This window comes from Labrus mixtus, chromosome 19 (assembly GCF_963584025.1).
Source record: "Labrus mixtus chromosome 19, fLabMix1.1, whole genome shotgun sequence".
NCBI lineage: Eukaryota > Metazoa > Chordata > Actinopteri > Labriformes > Labridae > Labrus > Labrus mixtus.
In genome coordinates this window covers 15,629,932-15,642,555 of record NC_083630.1, presented here as the reverse complement: position 1 = coordinate 15,642,555, position 12,624 = coordinate 15,629,932, and the positions used below count along the sequence as shown (strand labels likewise).

At 39.6% G+C, this 12,624-nt stretch overlaps 1 protein-coding gene across 2 annotated transcripts in view; it reads left to right on the top strand.

Moving 5' to 3' along the window:
• Window positions 1-9,129, top strand: part of eci2 (enoyl-CoA delta isomerase 2) — a 10,903-nt gene extending 1,774 nt beyond the window's left edge. Inside the window, exons 2-11 of one of the 2 annotated variants that reach the window (XM_061065002.1) lie at window positions 4-65; window positions 872-975; window positions 1,878-1,976; window positions 3,307-3,498; window positions 4,357-4,426; window positions 5,241-5,343; window positions 5,497-5,617; window positions 6,157-6,246; window positions 6,728-6,871; window positions 7,440-9,129. In XM_061065002.1, the coding sequence (XP_060920985.1) occupies window positions 4-65; window positions 872-975; window positions 1,878-1,976; window positions 3,307-3,498; window positions 4,357-4,426; window positions 5,241-5,343; window positions 5,497-5,617; window positions 6,157-6,246; window positions 6,728-6,871; window positions 7,440-7,595 (1,141 nt within the window). In that variant the 3' untranslated portion in view covers window positions 7,596-9,129. Of the gene's footprint in view, window positions 1-3; window positions 66-871; window positions 976-1,877; window positions 1,977-3,306; window positions 3,499-4,356; window positions 4,427-5,240; window positions 5,344-5,496; window positions 5,618-6,156; window positions 6,293-6,440; window positions 6,518-6,727; window positions 6,872-7,439 lie in introns of those variants that run through there. The other variant, XM_061065003.1, reaches the window with a different exon arrangement.
• Window positions 9,130-12,624: the final 3,495 nt, after the last annotated feature.

Here is a 12,624-nt window from a genome sequence, read left to right as displayed (position 1 = left end):
CAGCCTGGCAAGATTCTCCAGCATTCCCAGTCTGAAGTTCCACACCACAGCCTCTCCTCTGATGAGTGAGTATCTGCTGCGAGGGGCTCCGATAAATAAAAAAGAAAAAGAAAAGATAATTTTCTGTCCATCACAAATGATTCTTTCATAATAGAATCACTGAGGTGTTTAAAGGCAATAGTGTGAGCTCCTCACTGAGGTTGTCTAAATGTTTGATGCTTTTTCATACCATGTGTTTTAAAACGATACAGTCATTTATTTTGTAAGTGATCGACAGTATCAAAAAGTCCTGAAACTTTAAAAAAACCATCTCTTTCATAGTGTGCGTGTGTTGGAAAGGATCAAGTCCATTAGAAACGGCAGGCAAACTCCTGCACACTGTCAGAATTGCACAAAGACATTGGCAGTGTTTCAGTATGGAACAATACCAATGTCGCAATGCCTTTGACTGAAATTTTAGATCCTCAATACAATAAATTGCCCAATATTTGGTGCCTAAGACTTCTATTTTAGTCACTGTGGTATTGAAACAGGTATCCATATCGTTCTATTTTTACTAGATTGTGTCAAAGTTTACATTTCTGGTACGGTGACAAGGCTGCTCCTGACACCACAGCTGGTTACGTTCTGTTTTAAAAAATCCAAACTACTTGACACGTTGGTGAATTGGCAGTAAAAAGTTCCGTTATTTGATGACGTAACAATCCGTTCAGTCATTCATTGAAGAAGACCATCTTACAGATGCACAGGAAAGAATCAGGTAAGAGTTGAGGCCTTTTGCTTTATTCACAGGAGTCACTGAGATCCACAGAAAGCTGAGGTTCCTTTAAGAAGTTGTAATAAGCTGACATTTTGGTGACTTTGTGTGCAGGTGCAACAGTAGAGCAGTTTGAGCAAGCCAAAGGCAGACTGTCGACACTGAAGAACGACCCGGGGAACGAAGTCAAACTGCAGATCTACGCCCTCTTCAAACAGGTACCAGGTGATCCACCTTGTTGGAGCGAGTAACCTTCAGGCCTGAGCGTCCCTCTCTTTTCTCCTCTCCGCTGAGTTAAAACTACAGCTCTGTTTGTATTAGAAAAGCTTGACTTTTAGTCCCCTGTGGTTTATGGCCAAATAGTTCAAATTTATGCTGCATTCATGTGGTGTCGGACACATCAGAAAAACGAGTGTCTGAGTGGGAAAATTCACGTCAACGTCTGCTCAAGTCGGAACAAAAACTCGGAAACTCATTCCACACATCTTCTTCGTATCATCATCTTCTTTCGTATCTTTTGTTTGTTGTTGTTTTGCGACATTCCGACTTTCCGAATTGAAAGCACATGAACACATTGAAGACGGAAGAACGACTTCCCAACTCTGAAACTAGGAACATCTTAGTCGCACATGTCTGCAGCATAATATGTGATAATGTCAGTTCCTGACTTTGTTTGAACTCAAACAAGCTGTTTTGTCTTTATGTTTTTCTTTACATAAGAGAGTGTCTTCAGGACTTTGAAAGTAAACAGTTCTATCTACTTAAACAGGCTAAATAAACAGGCTGTGTGAAGATGCCCCTAAGACTTACCCCTAAGCCCCTAAGTTACTAAGACTGCCAGCAATTTTTAAATTCCACGAGGTGAAACATTTTCTTTCTGTATCTCTTTGCTAAAAGTTTCCTTCAGGACCTCATTGTCGCTTTCTTAGGCAATTCAATCTGCAGACGTTGATGCTACCAAGTGTAAAATATTTTTCATATTGTCAACTTTAAAAATGCACCCTGCATCATTTCTGTAGATGTAGATGTTGAATTGTCGTCTTTTTAAAATGAGTCACCCTGTCATTGTCTAAGTAGCATATTACTTAAAAATGTATTCATCCTCCTTGTCCTCCTTCAGGCCACTCAGGGTCCCTGCAACACCCCCAAACCAGGCATGCTGGACTTCGTCAACAAGGTCAAATGGGACGCGTGGAAATCCCTGGGCTCCATATCGCAGGTACAGCTGCTGCTTCCATGTTGAACTTGTTTTACTTTCTGCACTGAGTAAAAATGTTCAGAAAGGATCGTCTCAGGTGTGACGATGTTTTGCAGCATTGCGACTAAGCAAGCACATTTTCAAGCTGAAAAAATTGTTGCATTGTGTGAGCGCTGTTTGAATAAATGCTGTGGAAACAAAAGAAAGGCCATTAATGTTAAACACATAAAAACGTACAATATCAGCTCTTTCTCAGGCAAAACATTAAAAATAACAATTCACATTTTAAAACCACCAATTTGATTTCTCTACATAAAACTTTAATTACTTCTGTCTTCATGTTATTTTTTTACATTGCAGTTACACTTGATGTCATTTAGTGAAGTTGACCGAAAATAAAACCATAAAAGTTTGAACATCACTTTAAAAATGGACCTAACATTTAGCTCGTACATTTCAGGTTTTTTTTAGTTTAAATATTTGAAGAAAGAGGATTTAAAAAAAGGTTAAAAACAGCGACGTGGGCTCTGCATGTCTATTCATACTTCTGCACCCTGCTCATAAAAAGAGAAAAAATCTCAGAAACTTAAACTTGTTCAGAGATCAGATCCCTTTTGAAGTGTTGAGAAATAAAAATTGTGTTCCTGATCTTTACTTGTTTTGTACATGATTGCTAAATATATATATCTATATCTATAAAAATAATAATAAATCAAAACGCTTCCTTTTTTATAACGGGTGTCCAACAATTCAAATTTAATTGCGATTAATCAAATTTTTAATCCGTGTTTCAAATTCCATTATTATGCATTTAAAACAAGTTATTTTTAAGCTTTATTTTGTATTTTTGTACTATCTTAAGCAAGGGGTGCTTTACTTCCTGTTTGGATACAACCCTGCTTTTAATTAGAAAAATAAGGAACTCTTGGTCAACATTGTCACGAGGTGGATATTACTTTTGACTCGTCAGCTGAGCTGCCTGACAGTTTTCCTAAAGTGACATGAGACATTAAAAGATCCAGCAGTGTCGTTCTTTTCCATCACCATGACAACAAGAAGACACTGCTGAGGCTTATTCACAGTGCTCATAGAGGGATAAAATAGCATACTGTTAATCACGATGGGAAAAAAAAATAATGCATTAATTTCTGACCTTAATCACACCGCAATTAACACGTTAACACTGACAGCCCTACTTTTAGATTGTTTGACCTCCATAATAACACATCATAACACTTTGTTCTTCTGTTGAAATACCAGCGAATAACTCTCGAAAACAAACGGCAGGAACAAAAACACATGACATAGTCAATGGAGGAAAAGAAGTGAATTCATCCCTGTTGTTCCTCAGGAGGATGCCAGGCAGAAGTACTGCGACCTGGTTGGCTCTCTGGTCACTGCAGAAGGTGGAAGCTCCGCCCAGGTGGCCGCACAGCCTGCTGCGAGCGGGTCAACGTACGAGACGCTGCTGGTCACCACGGAGGATAAGATCACCACCATCAAACTGAACCGACCGGCCAAGAAAAACGCCATCACCTCCGGGGTGAATATGAACTAGTTACTATGAACTAAATGAAACGGAGCATTCAAAACAAATCAATGAGAAAAATGTTAAACTATGTTTTGTTTTCTACCAGTTACTATTACATTTAGAGTTGAATGTCGCCCTTAGATTCCTCCATGCTGCAGCAGTTAATCAGGCTGAAATGTCTGCAACTTAATCCTTGATGGATCAAAGTGTGTCCACTAAAAAGTTGTTGCTTTTGTCCCTGACAGACTCGGATTGTTATTCCAAGTGTCACAGAAAAGATCCTACAGCGATAGACCTTTTTGTTACAGAAGAGGTGATTTTGTTAAAATGTTTATTTTGTAGGCTTTCATTCCTTTATTGGAGAGACAGGACAGTGGATAGAGTCAGAAATCAGGCGAAAGAGAGAGAGTGGGGAATGACATGCAGGAAAGGAGCCACAGGACTATAGGACTATAGCCTCATACATGGGGCGCACACACTGACCATAGACTATCAGCGCCCCCAGGAAGATGATTTTTTTAAACCACAAACTGCTGTTACATCACTCTTTACACACACAACAGCATACATTGATAAAAAACGGGGACTTTACTTCACAGTAAATAAGAGTTGTTGAACTACTGCCGCCTTAATTGCCTTTTGGGGATTTAATTGTTAAGTTTCAATACAACACTGTATTTATGAAACACACAATAACACTTACAAATCAAGGCAGCAGTAGATCAACACTTTCTCTGTGTCTGTGAGTAGAAATGTCCTCTTTTAGTGGACAGATTTTCATTGAGCACTGTTGCATGAAAGGTTTTTGTTGGACCCATACAGCCTGTTGTAAAGAATATCGCATTGACCCTTTAAATTTCTTCCTCTCAGATGTACGATGAGATTGTTGCAGCTCTGGCGCAGGCAGCTAAAGACGACTCGGTCATCACCGTTATAACTGGTACACACACACACACACACACACACACACACACACACACACACACACACACACACACAAACACAAACCAGGCTTTATTTTCATTTCCTAAGTGAACACTCTTGAAATGTTGAAATATCTGATTTTGATTTCATGCATTGTGCTGTGTTCTTGTAAATGTCTCTCTGTAAAACTCAAACAATGACGTATAACTGATACTTAAATGTCATTAATATAATCTAAAGATGGTATTTTAAAGGCTGCATTGGTCAAAAATAACACCACCGTGTCTGTGTCTGATTGCAGATGTTACAAACAACTTAATTATAAAATCTTCATTCATTTGAATTTCTAAAATCATTTAAATTAGAGTCTCTCCCCACGTTTTGGGTGTAGCGTTCTCAGAATGATTGCCCCACACAGCAGGAAATAGCTGAATAATATGTTACTATAAATGTCAGTGAATACATGCACTGAATGAATAATAGTATATCTTGTGGTTGACAAACAGGAGGCTGATTATTCTCCTGTGTGGTTTTTATGATGCATAAGGTTTGGTTAACTCTGGAGTAACTGTGTCTGCCCTGAGTTCAGACTGTGAGGCACGATGGCTTTATTTAACCGACAAATAAACACAGGAAACGAAGGTGTGACATTAAACGTTCCACCAAAAACAATGAGCATCATGAGCAGAATCACTGGCCGTCACTCAAAGCTCTGAAGAAATGTGTATTTTTTTTAAATTTATGTTTGAGAAGAGATCTTTTGTAAACTATTTTTCTACACACACACACACACACACACACACACACTCTCTCTCTATCTTTTTGCGCAGGTGCTGGTGATTACTACAGCAGCGGAAACGATCTGAGTAACTTCACTAAGATCCCCGAGGAGGGGGTGGAGCAGCTGGCCAAAAGTTCAGCAGAGCTGCTCAGGTGATCACTGATTAGAGTTTCTAAATTCCTCTTTCAGGTTTGATTATTTGTAAACTAATTTGAAGCAACATGTTTATTTTTTACTGGGGTCTAAAGGGTTTCAATTATTCCCAATATGTAAACTTTATATTTTCATTCATGAACCTGTTGCAGGAGGTACGTGAGTGCCTACATCGACTTCCCGAAGCCGCTGGTCGCCGTGGTGAACGGACCGGCTGTAGGAATCTCAGTCACGGTGTTGGGACTGTTTGACCTGGTCTACGCGTCAGAGAGGGTACACACACACACACACACACACACACACACACACACACACACACACACACACACACACACACACACACACACACACAAGCCCACATAAGCCTGAAGAGATCTCATGAAGCTGCTTATCACCTGTCTCTGTTGACTCTTTCTGCTTCAGGCAACTCAGACTGGTTTAAGGCTGGGATCATTTTAAAGTCAGACTGGTTTTTAAAGTCAAACTGGTTTCATGGGTTATGTAGTTGACTGTGACAATTCCATTCCTGTTTTATTTGAACTGTATGATATTTAGAACGTTGTTGTTGTTTGTTTTGTTCTCTTGAGTATTTACTGTTGATTTGATGTATTTTTAACACTACAGCATTTTTAGCCAAAGTTAATGTGCAGAGTGTGACATCGGTTTGCATTATTCACTCTTGTTTCTTTACAAATAAACATGAAATAAATAAACACTATGTTTATATTTGAATCTGGCTTCATAGTAAATAATCTGACGTTTATTTGAGTCAACGAGATCTTCTCACTGATCGGTGACTCTCTCTCCATCAGGCCACCTTCCACACTCCGTTCAGTCAGCTGGGTCAGAGCGCTGAGGGCTGCTCGTCCTACACCTTCCCCAAGATCATGGGCCACGCAAAGGTACACACACTCACACACACACACACACAGGCAGCACAAAAAGACAGTGGAGAAAATTTGACTGAAAATTTTCGATTAAATCTTTTAAAAGTCAGCATCCCCCGTAACATCAACAATGCTGTTCCGGCAAAAAGACGCCAAACACTCCCTTATTTCTAGAATTGAAACATTCTTGATGAATGTTTTTTTTAAAGGTTTGAGAAAGATCTTGAGTTATGGGATCCTCAATGATGAACAGGTTGTTAATTTTAGTTAAATCAGAGGACTTTATCTATAAAAGACTGGTTGCTGTGTAGAACACTGTTTGTATTGGTATAGACCTTAACCTCCTCACCTTAGTCGAGACGAAAGAAGAGTTTTAGAAAGTGTTGGGGCGGAGCAGAAACTAAAACAGCTGCAAACATGTCTTTGTTTTGCAGAGTTTGTGTCTCGTTGTAAAGTTTGGTGTGTGTGTGTGTGTGTGTTTGTTTTCCTCCCTCAGGCCACTGAGATGCTGCTGTTCAACAAGAAGCTGACGGCGGCTCAGGCGTCTGAGCTCGGTCTGGTCACCGAGGTTTTCCCTGAAAGCAGCTTCCAGTCTGAGGTTTGGACCCGACTGAAGAGCTACGCCAAGCTGCCTCCCAAGGTAAGAACACACACACACACACACACAGACACACGGACATTAAGATCCATAAAGATCACATCATCTTCTCTCTTTTTGTGCACATATTCAAAGGGATAGTTGTGTATTTTTTCAAATGTGGTTGTTTTACGTACTTGTTATAGTATGGAAGTACCTCATAAAACCACACTTATATATATATATATATATATATATATCATATATATGTATATATAAATACACAACTATTCCTTTATTGATACACCAGTTTATGTTTGAGTTTTAGAGAAGAGACATTTCTTTAATGGTCAAGCTTTTATTTAGCTTTTTGACGTCTCATAGCCTCTTACGTTGTGATTTAAAAAGTGTCTTTATTTTAAAAGGGTGCTTCTAAGTCATCCTGCTGAGTAATGAAAGTGATGCAGGAGAGGCAAACAGCTAGTTCATTTAATAAAACTATAACTAAAAAAATGTAGTAGATAAATACCTCTAACTGACAGCTTTACTAAGTAAGCTAGTTTTGCTCCAATTGCTGTTTGTGTTTCTGTTTTTTAATATTGTTTTCTCTCTCGCTCCCCCTCTCTTTCAGTCCCTCACCTACTCCAAACAGCTGATCCGGTCGACAGATAAAGAGCGTCTGCACGCGGTGAACGATGCAGAGGTGGAGCGTCTTACGGAGCGCTGGCTCTCAGATGAGTGTATGAACGCCATCATGACCTTCTTCCAGGCCAAGGCCAAGCTCTGAGAGAGACGTGTGTGAGTGTGTGTGACGGAGAGAGATAGAGAGAGAGTGTGTTTCTGACATAATCAGGTGAAGATAAATAATAATTTAAAAATGTCGTGAACTGACATAGAGACAGAACTCAAACACAACTTTAATTAATGTGTACAATAGACTGTAATTAAGAACTGGAGCCAGTGAAGAAGAGCCTTACACCTGCAGTATTTCTTCTGACCAACAGGGGGTCTGATTGTATAGAAGTCTAGGATCAATTTTACTAATCATTTTATTTGATCTCTAGTTTCAAGTCTTTTTTCAACACAGCATGATTTAGAGTCAAAGAGACCAGAAAGAGGGGGCGGGGTTAGGTGTGGGGCTTCCTCTGATTGATAGGTGGCTTACATGGGAAACTAAATGTTTAGTTCAGGGTTAGGTTGATCCAAAAGAAGCAAGAAGGAGAGGAATGTTCATCATGGGTGAGACGATGTACATATCTCACCAGACGAGACGATATCTTAATATCTTTTAAGAAAACTTTGACGACAAGAGATACGACTTGAAAAAAACAGTCTTTCATTCCTTTGAAATGCAAACAGGCGTGCGTGCATGCGGGCGCACTGGCTGAACATGCAGTGTGTGAGTCTGACAAAACAAACTGTTTGTTCAAAACTGTGTCTTCAGTTTTTGGAGCAAACACAGCGCTCAATAACGGATTTTACAGCTGCTCTAACATTCGGTGTCTGATGGATGTTATACACAGCCACCAGCTGATACATGCACGATAAATACAGACATGGGGAGATTCAACAGAGAAGCTCCTGTATTAGTTTCAGTTTAAGATAAAAACTCTTTACTCTTGTTTTGTCTGCATAGGCTGTTCACCTTCCAAATCTAATAGCTAACGTGAAATATCGACGCTCATAACTTGGGACTTCCTAACCCGTATCTCATCTTTAGCTCCGCCCTCTTGTCCAGATAAACGAGATGGTGTCAGCCAAATTAACAAACTTGCTTCAAAACCGTCCTCGGATCAACAGGTGACATCATGTTGACGTCGTCCGCTTCTTTTATGCAGTTTATTCTTACATGCTCTTTTCTTTCTTTTTCATCATGTCAACAGTTGACGTGCAGATTTTACTGCAGTTCTCTGAAACAGAGTCACCAGAAGCTTCCATGTTAATCTTTTTATTTGTATCTAACACCAATGGTTTGTCAGATTTTCAGTCCTGCAGACCCTGCTGCTTGATAACCATCACTTTGACAGACTGTCGCTGTAACAAACCTGCCTTCATTCTCTGCAGCCTTCTTCTTTTTAAACAACATTTATTTCACTTTTATCAGACTGTGAACTCGCACCTCGATCTAACATCTGTAATGTTTGCAAATGTGATGAATGTTAAGAAACACAAAGGACTCAGTTGATGTTTGAGACTCTGTTGATGGGGAAAGTGCCTTTCAACACTTCATAACATCTGTGAGAGTGACGGCTTCAAATCTGATCTTTGTCCCTTGTTTTCTCCATTGATCAATAAAAGACCAGAATATGTAACAATTTAAAGGAGCAGAGTTGTGTTTTCTGTGCATTTTACACAAAAAAGATAAAATAAACAATCTGACATGATGTGTAATACAATAAGAAACTCCTAATGATGAGATAAGATGATAAAACATGTTTTCTTGGTGTAGAAAGATTTTAAAGTGAACTCTTTGATGTCTGATGTTTTTGAGTTTGCGTTTCCACATCTGATCCACCAGGTGGCAGCATCCACCTGTGTACAGAGCAGGCTTCTTGCATTGGTGACCAATGTCTGTGATGATGTTACTCTAGAAAAGAAGCAGTCTGACAGTCAAACTTAGTTTATTAGAAATAAAAAAGTGTGCAGCTTCACTGAGGAATCAGGGAACGCTTTAATGTCTGCATCTACATTTATACGATCATGTAATCAAATGATACAAAGCGGAAAGTTTTACAGAGGAACTTCTATAATTAACTTTATTTATTTATTTGCATTGTGACGTGAAGCGGCGAACTCCTGCAGAGCAGACGAGGTGTGCTGGAGTCGTACGTGACATTTAAGAATCGTTCCGGCGTGATTTCATGTTTTAAACATCATGTTGATGAGGTTTGGAGGAGAAGTCATTAAAGAAACGTCAGAAAAAAAACTCCACTTGTTGTGGATTACTGGAGCCAGAAACCATCAGAGAGCAGAGTGCAATCAGCTGTCCACTTTATTTATCGAAAAATAATGCCGATGTTGACTGCAATTAAAGTTGCCATGGTTCCAAAAGAAAAAAACAAACAAATGACATCAGTATTAGACCAAACTGAACACAAATCCAGGCTTAAAATCTTCAATATATTTCTTCACATTAAAGTCCCACACGTATTTCAAATAACAATCGAACAAATGCACATTTCTTTAAGATATTAAACATCTTAGAACAATCTCATTTACTGCCCGAACCTGAATGTTTTAACTAGTGTAAGGGAATTAAGGGAAAGAAAAGCCTCATTGCTCTTATTATCTGTGTTCAGACCAACAGCAACACATTTTGATCACCTTGTGTTACTTAAATTAAAGCCGCCTGAAATCTGTCTTCAGTTCTATGAACCCAAAATAAACAGATTTGACTCAGATTTAATGACAGTAAACAGGCTGAAAGGATGCTGGAATGTCTGAATAATGAATATGTCAGGTCTGTCTGTGAGGCGACAAGCAAACGGCTCGTTTTTTAAAAATGGAGTTAGGTTCAAACATTGCTAAAGCAGCGCAGGGGGGAATCTGACGCTGATAGGTATTGATGACACATTTATACACATTATTCTACATCAGGTCAAAAAAGAAATACAACTTTTGCAAATTCATCAACCCAAAAGATGTTCTAACTTTGATGTGTTTTGGCAGGTGTTTCATTTGTATTTATTTAACCAGGTTGTTCCCCGCTGAGATTAAGAACCTCTTTTCCAAGAGAGAGGCTGTGGTCCTCAAAGCGGGCAGCCCGGGTTACGGGCTGATTCCATGGGATTTAAGTGCGCTGCATTCCGTCTCCACAGCGGTTTTGCTCTGTCCGACACATATACCCCACTGGGTCTGTTTCTGAGCGCAGCCATGAGCAGGTGTACTTCAGGGTTCACAAGATCCTGCAGGAATAAAGAGACCATACCATCAACAGGTTACTTTTCATTCTGATGTTGACTTGTTCATTTGGTTCCTGTTTTGACGTTAATGTTGATAAAGTGATGTGGTTAACGATCTGGAGTCTATACGTTGTGTTTTATTTTAAAATTGACCCGATGCATTCCCTTGTCCGACTTCCTGTCCGGGTCGATCTGCTCTGTTCAGCTTGGGGCGTATTTGGAGCAGAGTGGCGTTGCTGGAATGTGCAGGAGACGGACCACGGCACGTGCAGTGGAAGCACAAGAATCGAATAGAGAGGGCGCACACTGATCACGTGGGAAACTGCCAGCTAGTTGACTTCAAAATTGTTGTGACAAATGCTAAAAATCTACATTTGAAAAGAGACGGGATTCGTTCATCTTTAAAACTTCTTTCTTGCTCTGGAACATGTGAGCAACAGCAGCTGCTCTGTTTTGTCCCACAGCGAGTCTTTAGAGAGAGAGAGATGTAATTTATCCCTTCAAAATAACGTTTTCAATCTGCAGAACATTTTCTGAGATTGCAGTTTGGGGAATAATCCATCAGAATCCGATCCTGTACGCCTGCTGCTCCTTTAAATATCAGTGCAGAGAGAAAAACCTGGTGTCTGCATGTGGTCTGGTTGGTGTGTGTTTGTGTCTGTCAGTTAGTCAGTGTGTGGCCTGTGTGTGTGTGTTTCAGAGGAGGGGGTTTAACCTCCTTCAAATGAAACATTAGACAGGTGTCTGGAAAAAGCTGAGTCTGCACTTTTACATCCCGCTCTTCCCTTCCTGCCTCGTCTTCCTCTTAGAGCCATCACTCACTTTTCTGTTTCTTTTTCTCCGACTCCACCATGGCCCCTCCGATGTTTCTTCTTCTTCTGTTTCAATAAAACCAAAGCCTTCTACTTATTTTCTTTCTGGATCTCTTCCTATTTTCAAAATGGAACTCTTTGGAAGTTCAGTTTTCTCTTTTGCCGCCAGAATTTTCTACAAAAACATCAAAATGCACCAAAATGTATTCAAGATATGAAAACATAAATCATTAAAGCTGGTTCACCCTAAAAACTATGGTAACCAATGACAACGCCTTCCCACTCCCAACATGTCAAAGCCTAATCACTTTCTGTATGGTTCAAATAAAAATAAAATAGTCAACATAGAAATAATTCATTCATACAAGAACCTGTTCGTTTCTCAAATCCATTTCCCGCCGAGTTCCGTCAGCGGCACTCCCTCCGGAGCGGATAGCGCCCTCTCTAGTCAGTGCTTGGTTTCTGCGTTAGCTTGCTCTGCTAGCTCATTTTGGCATGACCTATGACAACTTGTGTCCATTTTATTTGTGTCCATAAGTCTCTAATGACATTAGGTAGTAGTAGCAAAGAATTCAACTATTAAACACTGCCGTGATTTGGAAATTAGGTCTGACCAATAAGAATCGGGCTTTCAACAGAGCAGTGTGATCATTTAGGGAAAGAAAGCTGTTCAAAAATCTCTGCAATTTGTTTTTACAGTCTCTCTCTCTCTCCGGAGAATTGTGTGTAACTTTAGATCGGTGGAGTTGAGGGGAGATTTCCCTCAAACTGTCGGGGAGCCAATCACTCGAAGAGGATGACGGGCGCTCTCTAAAGGGACCAATCATTAATCAGTCACCGTGACACCGGACTGATGACCCGCCATCTGTCAGAGAGAGAAGGTTTTTGAATTTTGAATCTTTACTTTTTCTCTCTTTTTTTAAATTACTTGGCATTTCGGTTTTCAAGAAATTTTTTTATAATTCATGATAATTTAATATCATTTAAAAATAGATATATATTTCCAAAGACGAAAGAAAAATAAAGTGGGATGAACAAAAAGATAGCGAATACAGAAGAGGAGGAAGAAAATCAAAGTTTGCAAGAGATGACGACAGACAAA